Raw genomic sequence first — 16035 nt, 5'->3', positions numbered from 1 at the left:
GCAAGAGGAGAAGGGGATGACAGAAAATGAGATGGTTGGATGGCATTACCCACTTAATGGACATGAATTTGAGCAAGCTCTGGGAGTTGGTGATGGACAGAGAGGCCTGGTGTGCTGCGGTTCATGGGGTCACAAAGAGTCAGACACGACTGAGCGACTGACGTGACTGACTGACTGACTGTATCATTCAACCTTACTGTAAGCTTGTTACTTCCAGGAGTTTTTTGGTGAATTCTTTTGGACTTTCTGCATAACTACAGCATTTACAAACAAAGACAGTTTTGTTTCTTCCTTCCCAGTCTGTGTACCTTTAATTTCCTTTTCTGGCCTTAATGCATTAGCTAGGATTTCCTTTAGCATTTACAAACAAAGACAGTTTTGTTTCTTCCTTCCCAGTCTGTGTACCTTTAATTTCCTTTTCTGGTCTTAATGCATTAGCTAGGATTTCCTTTATGGTATGTGTTGAGTAGGAATGATGAGAAAAGACATGCTTGCCTTGATCTTTTAGGGGGAAAAAACCCCTAAATTCTCATCATTAAGTATCATGTTAGTTATTGGATTTTTGTTGATAACTCTTTAACAAGTTAAGTTCCCCTTTGTTGCTTGTTGAAAGTTTTTACATGAATATTCATTTCAGTCGCTCATTTGTGTCCGTCTCTTTGCAACCCCATGAACCGCAGCACGCCAGGCCTCCATGTCCATCACCAACTCCTGGAGTCCACCCAAACTCATGTCCATCGAGTCGGTGATGCCATCCAACCATCTCATCCTCTGTCATCCCCTTCTCCTGCCCGTAATCTTTCCTAGCATCAGGGTCTTTTCAAATGAGAACACATGTAAGAATTAAAGATTTTAAAATTTAATAAAAAAAAAAAAGAAAAAAATAAATAAATAAATAAAATAAAATAAAAAAAAAAACAAATGAGTCAGCTCTTCTCATCAGGTGGCCAAAGTATTAGAGTTTCAACTTCAACATCAGACCTTCCAATGAACATCCAGGACTGGTCTCCTTTAGGATCTCCTTGCAGTCCAAGGGACTCTCAAGAGTCTTCTCCAACACCACAGTTCAAAAGCATCAATTCTTCGGCGCTCAGCTTTCTTTATAGTTCAACTTCCACATCCGTACATGACCACTGGAAAAACCATAGCCTTGACTACATGGACCTTTTTTGGCAAAGTAATGTCTCTGCTTTTTAATATGCTGTCTAGGTTGGTCATAACTTCCTTCCAAGGAGTAAGCGTCTTTTAATTTCATGGCTGCAGTCACCATCTGCAGTGATTTTGGAGCCCTGAAAAATAAAGTCTGACACTGTTTCCACTGTTTCCCCATCTCTTTGCCATGATCTTAGTTTTCTGAATGGTCAGCTTTAAGCCAACTTTTTCACTTTCCTCTGTCACTTTCTTCAAGAGGCTCTTTAGTTCTTCTTCACTCTCTGCCATAAGGGTGGTGTCATCTGCATATCTGAGGTTATTGATATTTCTCCCAGCAGTCTTGATTCCAGCTTGTGCTTCTTCCAGCCCAGCATTTCTCATGGTGTACTCTGCATATAAGTTAAATAAGCAGGGTGACAGTACACAGCCTTGACATACTCCTTTTCCTATTTGGAACCAGTCTGTTGTTCCATGTCCAGTCATAACTTTTGTGTCCTGACCTGCATATAGGTTTCTCAAGAGGCAGGTCAGTTGGTCTAGTATTCCCATCTCTTTCAGAATTTTCCACAGTTTATTATGATCCACACAGTCAAAGGCTTTGGCATAGTCAATAAAGCAGAAATAGATGTTTTTCTGGAACTCTCTTGCTTTTTCGATGATCCAGTGGATGTTGGCAATTTGATCTCTGGTTCCTCTGCCTTTTCTAAAACCAGCTTGAACATTTGGAAGTTCATGGTTCACGTACTGCTGAAGCCTGGCTTGGAGAATTTTGAGCATTACTTTACTAGCATGTGAGATGAGTGCAGTTGTTTGGTAGTTTGAGCATAGGTATTGGATTTTGTCAAATGCTTTTTCTGTTCTGTTGGTATTATGATTTTACTTTTTTAGTTTTGTCTTTCGTTTCATTCAAGGAAATTAGCTCTTTTCCTCAGTATTTGTAATTTTAAAAGTTTTTGTGAAGTAAAATTATTTATATTTTCCTTTCTTTTGAGGTTTGTGTCATACTGAAAGGCTTCCTACTAGAGCATTATATGTAGAAATATTTCTCTTTTCTGATATCATGATTTTACTTTTCATATGTACATTTTTGAGTTTATTTTATTTGGGGCAAAATATTAGGCAAGGATCAGAATTTTCCCTGATGGCTAAAAGTTGTCCCAGGTGGATTAAATTTTTGGTCAGTTAGTCAGTCAGTTCAGTCGCTCAGTCGTGTCGAACTCTTTGTGACCCCATGGAGATAATAGAGAAGTGGCAATCTAGACTAAAGGAACCATAGAAATCAAAGTATTCACAGGGCTCAACAACAAAAGCCAGTTTCCAGTGTTGTTTTAGGTAAAGGAGATACAAATACAGGAGGGAAGTTGTTAGGAGGTGGGCCTTAGAAGACGGGTGAGAGCAGAATGTGGAGAGCTCTTGATAGTCTGAAACAGACAGTGACGGGCTTTAGAACAGGTTGGTTAATACAGTGAAGACTGTGTTTCAGAAAGTCATTTGCATGTAAACTGTGAAATGATTTGGAGTAGGTGACTCTTGAACAAGAAGAGATTTTTGTCTTCTGAGTGAGAGTATATGAATGAGAATAGCTATAACAGCTGAATGGATAAAGGTGACAAAAGAGGTTTAGAACTATAATCTAATTAACTCAGGATTTTGCTAGTAAGTATAATACTTCGAGGAGGAATGAGGTTTAAAGGAGAGGGCCCCAACAATGGAGGGAGTCATGAATTTGCTTTTGAACACGGTTATTAGTCGTTCAGTCAGGTGGAGTGAAAAACTGGCATATGGAAGTATGGGATGTGTTTTGATAGTAAGAAGTCAGCCTAGGAGTCTGATTTTGAAGTTAGCAAGCATAGCGAGTTGAAGTTTTGAGTAGGTGAGATTCCCTGAAGAAAACAGGAGAGAAAGTAAAAGTCTTCTCTTGCAAATACTTGGTTTTAAGAATTCAGGGAAGGAAGAATTGATGGAGGAGAAAAGCCACCTGTGAAATGGAAAAGCCAAAGAATTTGAGTGTTAAGATTAATGATACACCCCTCTCCACTGTTTTAAAAATAGGAAATGGACCCTCAGGAATCTGCCTTTCTTACATGCTGTCAGGCTACAGACCGTATTTATCATCAGAAGCAATCCATCCAAATACAATCTTACATAGTAAATTAGAGGAAGCAAGACATCTTTCCATTGTTGATCAGGTATTATTGTTTACATGTCTGTCCTTTTCAGTTTTTTATACTGAGACAAGGCTAATTTTCTGGTACATGAGCATTATATTTCTTAGCTGAAAACTTTTCCTTTTAAATAACACTCTCTAAAATTTTAATTTTAGATTTGTAAATATATTTTGCTGAGTTAACTTCCATTTATTTTTCTGAATTAATTAGAGCAGAATTTCCCAAATTAGACCCTGATGGAGTTTTTAATAGGTGCTTTATGCTCAGATAAGTTTTAGAAATGCTGCTTTTTATTATTAAAGTGTCAGGGTAGATATATTAAGGCATACTGCCATATTCAAGCCATCTTCAAATTTTATAGTAAAACGATCTGATTAGCTTTTTGAAACCAACCATTTCCCATGTTTATTTGACCTGAGAATCTATTAAGATCTCTAAGGAACATCAGTGCTTTGTTGCATGCTGTCTGTAAAATGCTGGATTAGAGTAATGGTTTTCACTATTATGTTAGCTGGAGTTTGTTTGTTTTTTCCAAACTCTGCCTTTTTTCTTTATGTCTTTTTTTTTTTTTTTTTAACTTCTTTAGGACTTAGAATATTTGTCTGAGGGCCTCGAGGGCCGATCGTCCAATCCAGTTGCAGTACTTTTTGACACACTTCTTCATCCAGATGCTGACTTTGGGTATGATTATCCATCCGTTCTGCATTGGAAATTAGAACAGCATCATTATATCCCTCACTTAGTTCTTGGTAAAGGTCCACCTGGTGGAGCTTGGCATGTGAGTATATCTTTCCTAGCATTTTAGTGAATGTGAGTTATTTTGTATGACGTCTTGATAAGACTGTTTTGATTCTTAAACATTATGATATAATGTTATATATGATGATTACCACATCTTTATCTGAGAATTTTAATGTGTTCAGTTAAATCCAAGTTAATTGCTAGTAGAAATTAAGTCAAATTTGATTACTGATGGTATCTTAGAAGAAGTGTTTCTCTAAGAATTATATAGAGAATATTTCAAGAATGTTGGGGATAGTAAAAAAAAACGTTTGTTTACTTACTGTAGAGTTTACAAAGTCTCACACAGTATTTCATACTACTACCTATTATTTCCCTACATTTTCAAGAGCTTAAATGAAAAAATGTAAAAGAAAAAAATTGTAGTTGTCTGCTTGGGCTGCTGAAACAAAAATACCATAGAGTGGCTTAAAAACACACTCACAGTCTGAAGGTTGGAAGATTCAGGACCGCGGTGCCAGATGACTGAGCCTGTAGTGAGGGCTCCTCTTCCTACTTGGGGAAAGCTGCTTTCTTGCATGTCCTCATGCGGCAAAGAGAGGGTAAACTCTTGTAAAGTCACTGATCCTGTTATGAGGGCATCAGCCCCATGACCTCATCTAGCCCTAATTACCTTCCAAAAGCCCCATCTCCAAAAACTGTCACATCTGGGGTTAGGATTTCAGCACATGGATTTGGGGGGATGATACAATTCAGTCCATAGCAGAAGTTAAACCACAAAACTGACTGACACAAAGAGCCAGCCTGTTTCATTAGCAGGCAGCAACTAATAATTATTTTTTACTCCTGTGTTCTCAGAAGTTAGTATAGTGTCTAGCTTATGGTAAGTACTCATTTGTTGTACAAATAAATGCTTAATATTTGCTGTGTTGTAAAATACAGACTTCATGGGAATTTTAACATTTAATATCAAATCTTGGTATAGATTTCAGTTGGACGTTCCTGTATTAGTGCAATGTTATACGACTGAAGGTTTACATTTATCAAACAACTGTTTTGGAATATTTGTAGGTGAAATATATCACTAACTTTTTAAAATCTTAATTACCTTTATGGTAATGGATTGCAACTATCAAAATATCTGTGCCTTTTAGCTTACATGTTTATGTTTGCTTTGTTAATAAGTAGCATTCTTAACAAAACTGCATTTATTGAAACATCCATGATTCAGTTTTTAAGTTTTAGGCTACCTTCTATAAACTCCCAAGTTTTTATTGTACTTGTTTTTTCCTTAGAAAAATGTGCTGCAGGCAGTAATTCATCTTTTCTTTTCTCCCACTTACATATCAGAAAGTTAAAGTATGGATAAGCCGTGATTACTAGAAACGTATTTGAATCAGTGGTAACGTGAAATATGCCTGAAACTTGGTTCTCATCCTAGTATCAGGCCCAGCCTGCTTCAAAGCAGTGGCAGCCTTATGCATTGTCTTCCTGTGGTGATTTTGTACCATCACAAATAGTAAGACCGTAAGCCTTAGTGCTTATATTTATAAGTGCTCCATAAATGTTAGCCAATAGTAATAATAATGACTCCCATTCCCAATACTGGGCTGTATAGAAACAGGGAAAGAAGGATTCAGATTAGAGAAAAAAAAAAACACAATTTAAAAGAGTTGGCTGAAAGAGATCATTGAGGTCATTGGGAGAGATGGTTTTGTGCCGGGGTCCAGCCCCGGTGGATCCAGGGAATTCGAAGTGGGGATGGAGTTGGCATCTAGGAAAGATCTATTTAATTAGAAATATAAAGAGAGATTAGGAAAGAATAGTGTAGTAGGAAAATTAGTGGAGAAAAGAGGCTGAATAATTTGGTTTACACGGAAAACCAATAAAACTCCAAGACAAGGAGTTTGCACCACCTACGTAGGCCACAGGCGTCTTCCTGGTCTCCCGAAGGAGCGGAGACACAAAGTGCCTCCCTGTTCACATCTTAGAAGCCCCGGCAAAATTAGTAGGCTTGGCGAGCCTCCACGCTCCAGATGGGAATTCAGCCAGAAAAGGAGAACGAGAAAGAATGACACGAGGGAAACCAGTCTTTCCAGGAACTGGTCTGTTTCTTTATTTTCCAGGTCCACTTTTATACTTTTAGTTGTACATAGGGATAAATGTAAGAAACAGAGTCACGCAGGGTCAGCTGCTCCAACCCTTATCTAAAGACAGTGTTCTCAGCATATCTTTGTTCTTACAAGGGTCTTACATTTGTTCACAATATCTTTTGGTCTGGAGACTGATTAACATTTTATGGCCCCACCTTTCTTTCTATTGATAAAGGTTAATCGATCAGAAAACTTGTTTCCCCTTAAGATCTACTTAAAGTTACATTCTTACATAGCAAGGACACAGTGATTTATAATAAAGAAAGAGGAGTACAGTGATCTATAACAGAGAAAACTCATTAACTCAAAAGTCTAGTATTGCTAACATCAAAACTACTATATTTCTTTTTCTACATTCTAATTACATCGATTAGCATACTCCCAGGTGCCTAAGGATATGGAGGCCTGGTGGCAATCATTAACTCAGCAATGAAACCCTTCACCAACATAATTTCTAACTAACTCACTAGTACTATACTAATAATTTTCTAACTTCTCAAAAGAATCTGTTTTTAGAAAGTTTAAAGCATCTCGTGCCTCTCACAGTTGGGAGGCTGTAAACAATCACATGTGGCCAGGTAATCCTGTCAGGCAGGCTAGAGAGCCACCAGAGGAGTTTTTGGACTGAAACACTCTTGTCACGCCCAGGAGATTTATTAACTGGAGTCCTAAGTTAGCTGCTTTTCAGAGAGAGGTGGTGGGGTATAGCCCCCCGTAATGTCAGAAGTGTACGTGAAAGCATAATGCAGTAAGGTAGGCAGACTCTGGTTTTGGGGGTAGATGTTTGAGAACCTCCAGGGGGACCCCTGAGGCTTGATCCCACCTTTGTGTAATGTCAAGCCTCCTTCCTCATGACCTTTGCCATGGGCGGGGTTCCTCACGCTGGCTCCCAGGAGTTTTGGCCTTTGGGCTTTTCTTACTTTGTGCTGAGCAAAGTAGAAGCTGTAGGGCAAGCGCCAAAGGGCTCACTTCCTTAAAGGCAGCTTTAGCTTCAGCAGTGAGTCTGTTCTTAATCAGATGGAACCACTTGCTTATTTCCCTGGTTTCTTAAAGTGTTAGGAATTAACTTTTTACCTTTTATTTAAAGTGTGAAAATAACTGATTTGCTCCTCTGACACTATATTCTGCATCTAATTATGTTTTATAGGCCAAAGCTATCACCATTGTGTAGGCATCAGGTAATGTTGTAAGTCTGATTTATAAATGTATAACTGTATGAAAGGAGTATAGACACTACCAAATGTTGAAAGTATTTGAAGGTTAATTGGAATAAATTTCAAGAGGTAATTTACAGACCATTTAGGACTTCTTTGAGCTCTCCTTATCCAGACTTAGAGTAAATGCGATGGGTTTGGTTTTAAAAAAAAGAAGACCATGTTACTGATAAAATGTATTTTTTGCTTATACATTTTTTATTCAAATAGAATATGGAAGGCTCAATGTTGACAATCAGCTTTGGAAATTGGATGGAGCTACCTGGACTTAAATTTAAGGATTGGGTATCTAGCAAACGAAGGTAAAGATCAAACTATTAAAATTTTGATATATAGTGGGAAAGAATCTATCAGCAAATTTCAAAATAGTTGCGACTCTGTCTTAGATGAATAATATTGATGTTTGTATCTTTCAAATAAAACCTCCTTGTCGTAGTGGTTATGAGCTAGTTCTATTTAGAGATTCTATAACACGAAGTACACAGAAGTATGGGTTTGTCTACAGATTGTTACCACAATTTTATCTCTCTCTACTGTTAAACTACTCTCTGTTTAGTTATTTTCTTGTCCACCTACATATCCTTGACTTGTTTACTTATTTTTAAGAATGGATTTGTATAACTTATTTTTATAAGTGAATATGTATATCTTCATGTATACATATCTCATGTATACATTCCTAAAGTATGCATGTACTTATTTTTATAAATGGATCACTTCATCTAGTGCATATTTCAGATACCTAAAGTATTTGACTTTTCTGAGTAGAAGAGTATATATAATGAATAATTTAAAAAGGTAAAAGACTTATACAATCTGAAGGAAAACCAGAGTATACATAATGAATAATTTAGAATGATGGAATAAAGTAGATTCTATGATGTGATCATCTACTTGGCTATAGAAGTAAATACTTAATAAGAATAGTGAAGTATGAGAATAGAAATTATGCAAATCTCAACTTGAAAGAATACAGGTTTATTTTGTATTTATTTGGGAGAAAGAATTCAAAGTTGAAAGAAAGAAATTATGAAAAGCCTTATCATTTTCAAGTCATTTTCATTCCTACAGATACGAATCACCAATACAGAGAATCTACTCTGACCACTCAGAGAAACAATAAATTAAAACAGGAAGTTAAACAAAACCTCTGAAATAGGGCTGTAATGTTCAAATGCTTGACTTCCTGCTAGATAAAAACCGTGTTAATCTACAGTAGTTTTCCTTAATTTGAGAAGAGTAAATTTAGACCAGCATGGGTAATTGAAATTAAACCTTTCAGATATAACTTTGGGATTTTTTTTTAACCAAAGTTTTATTGTATAAGTTTGAAATGTAAAATTGCAAAATCAGGCAAATTGTATAAATTCTTGATTTTCATAAAAAAGTGAAATTGCTCAACATATTTTCCCCTTTATGATGCAGGTAAACAAGGAAAAGCTTTATGACTTATGTACCAGAAGTGTTCATCCTTCTAAGTTGAGCATGTTGTGTTTAAGTAATGTATGAAAATGACTCTTGTGATAAATATTAGCTTTAGTTCATGCACTTGCATAGTGTTGAGAAGAGTCTTAGACTTCTCAAGATTGATTGCAGAGTTTGAATTCTGATTGTATAGCTTCTAATGTTGTGACACTGGTCAGATAACTTAAAACAGCTATCACTTCACTAGCTATCAATTTCCTAGTTTGCAAAATTGAGTTAATAATTATTATAATTATTATTTAGGATTTCTGTAAAAATTGAGTTAATACATTCTAAATCTTAATTATTATAGTTATTACATTTCACTTATTCCAGTTACAAGTTACAGTGAATTGTGTGAAATGAATTGGTGGGTTGTGATTTGGTTTTTGGCCCCACCACATGGCTTGTGGGATCTTAGTTTTCCAACCAGGGATTGAACCCAAGCTCTTGGCAGTGGAAGTGCAGAATCCTGACCACTGGACTACCAGGGAATTCCCTAATTTGGTGTTTTTTCTGCTTAGTTCAGTTCAGTTCAGTCACTCAGTCGTGTCCGACTCTTTGTGACCCCATGAATCGCAGCACGCCAGGCCTCCCTGTTCATCACCATCTCCCGGAGTTCACTCAGACTCACGTCCATTGAGTCTGTGATGCCATCCAGCCATCTCATCCTCGGTTGTCCCCTTCTCCTCCTGCCCCTAGTCCCTCCCAGCATCAGAGTCTTTTCCAATGAGTCAACTCTTCACATGAGGTGGCCAAAGTACTGGAGTTTCAGCTTTAGCATCATTCCTTCCAAAGAAATCCCAGGGTTGATCTCCTTCAGAATGGACTGGTTGGATCTCCTTGCAGTCCAAGGGACTCTCAAGAGTCTTCTCCAACACCACAGTTCAAAAGCATCAATTCTTTGGTGCTCAGCCTTCTTCACAGTCCAACTGTCACATCCATACATGACCACTGGAAAAACCATAGCCTTGACTAGACGGACCTTAGTCAGCAAAGTAATGTCTCTGCTTTTGAATATACTATCTAGGTTGGTCATAACTTCTCTTCCAAGGAGTAAGCGTCTTTTAATTTCATGGCTGCAGTCACCATCCCCAGTGATTTTGGAGCCCCCAAAAATAAAGTCTGACACTGTTTCCACTGTTTCTCCATCTATTTCCCATGAAGTGATGGGACCAGATGCCATGATCTTCGTTTTCTGAAAGTTGAGCTTTAAGCCAACTTTTTCGCTCTTCTCTTTCACTTTCATCAAGAGGCTTTTTAGTTCCTCTTCACTTTCTCCCATAAGGGTGGTGTCATCTGCATATCTGAGGTTATTGATATTTCTCCCGGCAGTCTTGATTCCTGCTTGTGTTTCTTCCAGTCCAGCGTTTCTCATGATGTACTCTGCATATAGGGCACTGTTTAAGGATACTAATGCCCATTGCTTTACAGTTCAAGTGGAAAATAAGAGATATATTAATGTGCTTTTTTTAATAAAGAGCAGATTATATTTATAGATCTCCTTATGAGTAGGAAGGATGTCAAAGAATTTCAGTGAAGTGAAAGAGTTGCGCAGTCATGTCCTACTCTTTGTGACCCCATGGACTGTAGCCCACCAGGCTCCTCCATCCATGGAATTTTCTAGGCAAGAGTACTGGAATGGGGATTGCCATTTCCTTCTCCAGGGGATCTTCCCGACCCAGGGCTCAAACCGGGTCTCCCACATTGTGGGCAGACGCTTTACTGTCTGAGCCACCACGGAATCCCAGAATTTCAGTAGAGCTATTAAAAACCCTAAAGGATGATGCCATCAAGGTATAGCATTCAATATGTCAGCAAATCTCAAAGACCCAGCCGTGACCACAGGCTGGAAAAGGTCAATCCTCATTGCAGTTACCAAGAAGGGTAGTACTATGCACTCATCTCTCATGCTAGTAAGTTCAGTTCAGTCGCTCAGTCATGTCCGACTCTTTGTGACCCCATAGATCGCAGCACACCAGGCCTCTCTGTCCATCACCAACTCTCAGAGTTTCCTCAAACTCATGTCCATTCAACCATCTCATCCTCTGTCATCCCCTTCTCCCCCTGCTCTCAGTCTTTCCCAGCATCAGGATCTTTTCAAATGAGTCAGCTTGTCACATCAGGTGGCCACAGTGTTGGAGTTTCAGCTTCAACATCAGCCCTTCCAATGAATATTCAGGACTGATTTCCTTTAGGATGGACTGGTTGGATCTCCTTGCAGTCCAAAGGACTCTCAAGAGTCTTCTCCAACACCACAGTTCAAAAGCATCAATTCTTTGGCGCTCAGCTTTCTTTATAGTCCAGCTCTCACATCCATACATGACTACTGGAAAAACCATAGCCTTGACTTGACTTACTTGCTAGTAAGGTCACACTTAAAATCTTGTATGCTGGGCTTCATCATTATGTGAACCAAGAACATCCAGATGTCCAAGCTGGGTTTAGAAAAAGAAGAACCAGAGATCGAATTGCCAACATTCACTGGATAATTTTAAAAAAAAGCAAGGAAATTGCAGAAAAACATCTACCTCTGTTTCATCCACTACCCTAAAGTATTTGACTGTGTGGATCATAACAAGCTGTGGAAAGCTCTTAAAGAGATGGGAATACCTGACTATCTTACTGTCTCCTGAGAAACCTGTATGGGGTCAAGAAGCAACAGTTAGAATCCTGCATCAAACAACTGATTGGTTCAAGATTGAGCACTGAGCACATCATGAGAGATGCCGGGCTGGATGAGTCACAAGCTGGAATCAAGGGAGAAACATCAGCAACCTCGGATATGCAGACGATAGCACTCTAAAGGCAGAAAGTGAAGAGGAACTAAAGAGCCTCTTGATGAGGGTGAAGGAGGAGTGAAGAAGCTGGCTTAAAACTAAATATTATGGAAACTAAGATCATGGCATCCAGCCCCATCACTTCAGAAGGGGAAAAGGTGGAAGTAGTGACAGATTTCCTCTTCTTGGGCTCTAAAATCACTGCAGATGGTGACTGCAGCCATGAAATCAGAAGACAGTTGCTTCTTGGCAGGAAAGCTATGACAAACCTAGATGATGCGTTGAAAACCAGAGACATTATTCTGCCAACAAAGGTGCGTATAGTCAAGACTCTGGTCTTCCCAGTGGTCACGTGTGGTTGTGAGAGCTAGACCATAAGAAAGGCAGAATGCCAAAGAATTGATGCTTTCAAACTGTGGTGCTGGAGAAGACTTCCTGAGTGTCTCTAGGACAGTATGGAGACATGGAGATCAAACCAGTCAATCTTAAGGGAAATCAACCCTGAATACTCGTTGGAAGGACTGATGCTGAAGCTGAAGCTCCAGTATTGTGGTCATCTAATGCAAACAGCCAAATCTTTGAAAAAGTCCCTGATGCTGGGAAAGATTGAGGGCAGAAGGAGAAGAGGGTGTCAGAGGATGAGATGGCTTCATGGCATCACCGATGCAATGGACATGAACCTGGGAAAACTCAGGGAGATGGTGAGGGACAGGGAGGCCTGGCGTGCTGCAGTCCATGGTGCCTCAGAGAATTGGACACAACTAGGTGAATAATAGTAAATGAGTAGGAAAATACAGAGAGAAATGTAATCTGTTTAAATGTAGGATGATTTTGTTCAGCCAAAGACAGATCTGTATTAGTTTTGGTCATTATGAAAATGAAAAGCAGCTTATTAAAAATTGTGTCTAGATATTATCTTTAAGAAGTATATATATTACAGTCAGACCTGTAATATCTCAGTGGTTATAATCTAATTGAGTCTGCAGTTATATAGAATATGGACTGATAGTATAACAGTAGGTTGAATTATTTAGATTACAATTGTGAGATAGAGTAAAACAGTCTAATTTTCAGTTAGCCACAGTTTAATCCATTTATTTAATAGAAGTTTATTGACAAAGACAGCTAATCTGAACAGATACTTAAGATAGACATTGGGGAAACAAAGATGCTTTAATACAGTTTCTACCCTCATGGGACTTACTCCATTGATAAAAATAATTTATTAGCATTTTAAAAATTTATTTTTAATTGTCTTTGCTGCACGCAGGCTTTCTCTAGTGCCGTGAGCAAGGGGGCTGCTCTGAGTTGCAGTGCGTCAGCTGCGCGTTGTGGTGGCTTCTCTTGCTGTGGAGCACAGGCTTCAGCAGTTGTAGTACCTGGGCTCAGTAGCTGTGGTTCATGGGCTCTGGAGTGTGGTCTCAGCAGTTGTGGCACATGCTCTCAGCTGCTCCATGCCATGTGGAATCTTCCTGGACCAGGGATCAAACCCACGTCCCCTGCATCAGGAGGCAGATTCCTATCCACTGGACCACCAGGGACAGCCCCTAGTTTATTAACGTTTTTAAAGAAAAGGAGAGGCTTGCTTTCTTTGTGAAGTGTCAGGGTAAGAGTTAGTTTTAGCTTAGACAGTCCAGAGGAATGAAAAGATATAATAGTTGACTAGATGGAGAAGTAGTAATCATGGAAACTAAAAGTATTATCCTCAAAGAATGTTTTTCCTTTTCTTTTCATAGGAACCTAAAAGGGGATCGAGTTATGCCAGAGGAAATAGCTCGCTACTATAAACACTATGTCAAAGTCATGGGTCTTCAGAAGAATTTCAGAGAGAATACTTACATTACCTCTGTATCAAGACTCTACAGAGATCAAGTTGATAATGATGGTCAAGGCCGAAATATCTCAACACAGCATTTACAGATAGAGAAGTCAAAATTTGCCAAGAGAAACTGGGAAATCAGGGGTTATCAGCGAGTAGGAGATGGTTCTCATATTCCCTTCTGTCTCTTTGCTGAAAATGTAGCTCTGGCAACTGGAACATTAGACTCTCCTGGCCGTCTGGAAATCGAAGGGGAAGATTTTCCTTTTGTGTTTCATTCAATGCCTGAATTTGGAGCTGCTGTAAGCAAAGGAAAGTTGCGTGGCAAAGTGGACCCAGTGTTAATTGTAGGTTCTGGGCTTACTGCAGCTGATGCAGTACTGTGTGCTTACAACAATAATGTCCCTGTGATTCATGTATTTCGCAGACGAGTAACTGATCCAGACTTAATTTTCAAGCAGCTTCCCAAAAAGCTTTACCCAGAATACCATAAAGTCTATCATATGATGTGTACTCAGTCATATTCTTCAGACTCAAATCTTTCATCTGATTATACTAGTTTTCCTGAGCACCATGTGCTTGCCTTTAAGTCGGACATGAAATGCATTCTTCAGAGTATCTCTGGACTGAAGAAAATATTTAAGCTCTCTGCAGCAGTAGTGTTGATAGGTTCTCATCCCAATCTGTCTTTTTTGAAGGAGCAAGGGTGTTACCTGGGCCATAACTCAAGCCTGCCAATCACATGTAAGGGTAATCCTGTGGAAATAGACGCGTATACCTATGAGTGTGTTAAAGAAGCCAACCTTTTTGCATTGGGTCCATTGGTTGGAGACAATTTTGTTCGATTTTTAAAGGGAGGGGCACTGGGTGTTACACGCTGTTTAGCTATAAGACAGAAGAAAAAAAAGCATTTATTTGTTGAAAGAGGAGGAGGAGATGCCATAGTGTAGAGCAGGTTTACAAGTAATTTATGTGGACACTTTACCATTAAAGATTTTTAATAGAGATTTTACAGTGTACTGGCTTGAATTTTCTGAACTTGAATTAACTAGGAGAGCCTCAAGCGATAGTAACTATTTTTTAAAGTTAACTAGAATTTTTGTCCTGATTACATTGTAATGTATCAAAGGTGTCAATTGTCAGACAAATAGAAGCACTGCCAATCTGATATACTTTAAGTTCTCACTTAACGGAAACATTCTTTTCTTCTAAGACTTACTTTTTTGTGATCACTGTTGATTATTTATGTTTGATTCCAAAATATAACAGCATTGAATCTATAAAACCGCAGTCATTAGATGGCCAGAGCTCTCCCTCACTTTATATCTTGAGTTACTGTGCTGGTCAAAGGACGGATCAGAGACGGCACCAGCTCCATTTGTGGCTTGTTAGAAAGGGAGCCTCTCAGGCTGCATAGCAGACTTATTGAATCAGAAATGGCATCTTAATGAGATCCTCAAATATGTGTGCTTATTAAAGTGTGATACACATTGGTCTAACAGAAAATGGGATATAAATGTATATATGCTGAGGGTGGGTGGAAATAGAGGGCATAATCATCTCAGGTTTTATTTATTTTGAGATTATCAATTGTATAAGTCTAATTTATTGACAAACATGATGGGATTTAAATTTTTTTATTGTTGAAACCTTAACAGGCAATTCATATTCCCAGCTTCAAATAAACCATTTAATAATGTTGGCGTATATTCAGGAACTTGCCGAGGTAGTTTCTGGAGCTATATTCTCTAGTTAACTAGCTTAACCCTTAAACGAATTTGCAGTTCAATAAATTTTGAATGCAACTAGTTATTTCTGTGTTCACTGAGTTAATCTGTCACTGAAACTTAAAATGTTTCGTTGTTAAGTACTTTTAATATTGCAGTACTTTTTGAGTATTACCAGAATTATTTTTATCAGAATTATTAAAGTTTAAAATAAAGAAGGTTAAAATCTGCTTTTCCTGTTCTCAAGATGGTTACTTTGAAATTCTTTGTTGGAGATGACATAGCATTTAATCCTGTGGTTATTTATTGAAGTGTGTGTCCTGTCTTGGTTTATACCTAGGTGTGCTTAATGTCTGTATTTTCATACAAATCTCCAGACATTTTGTGTTAGACAAAGAAGTGTTACAAAGTTCTCTTTGGCAAATTGAATTTCCCGGTCTTTCTCTCTCTCTCTTTTTTCTTTTTGGTTAAATTTATTTAACCTGGAATGTGTTTATTGAAAGTCTATTTCTATTTTTTTGGTATAATGGACTAGAAGTCAGTATTTATCTGTCCGTGTGCTTATAGATTTATTATTATTTAGAATTTATTAAAAATTATTAATTCACCTTAAAATATTGTTTGGAATAGACATCTACAACTAGTTGTTTTGGATGAATTCTTATTCTCTTGATAATGTCATGTCTGATTAGCTTGATTTTGGAACTGATGTACCAGTTTTTATCATGATAACTTTTTCAAATTAATTTCACACCTATTAATATGGTATGACATCCTTTGGTACACTTGATTGAGCACTTTCTTGTTTGTGCTTTTG

The 16035-nt window shown here is 38.1% G+C and overlaps 1 protein-coding gene across 1 annotated transcript in view; it reads left to right on the top strand.

Moving 5' to 3' along the window:
- OSGIN2 (oxidative stress induced growth inhibitor family member 2) overlaps positions 1-15383 on the top strand; it is a 30348-nt gene extending 14965 nt beyond the window's left edge. Inside the window, exons 3-6 of the mRNA XM_068983683.1 lie at positions 3205-3341; positions 3907-4098; positions 7639-7730; positions 13409-15383. Coding sequence (XP_068839784.1) covers positions 3205-3341; positions 3907-4098; positions 7639-7730; positions 13409-14441 — 1454 coding nt within the window. The 3' untranslated portion in view covers positions 14442-15383. The remainder of the gene's footprint in view (positions 1-3204; positions 3342-3906; positions 4099-7638; positions 7731-13408) is intronic.
- Positions 15384-16035: the final 652 nt, after the last annotated feature.

The sequence above is a fragment of the Capricornis sumatraensis genome, chromosome 11 (assembly GCF_032405125.1).
Source record: "Capricornis sumatraensis isolate serow.1 chromosome 11, serow.2, whole genome shotgun sequence".
NCBI lineage: Eukaryota > Metazoa > Chordata > Mammalia > Artiodactyla > Bovidae > Capricornis > Capricornis sumatraensis.
The sequence above is the reverse complement of the archived record's forward strand: the minus strand, read 5'-3'. Positions and strand labels throughout refer to the sequence as shown.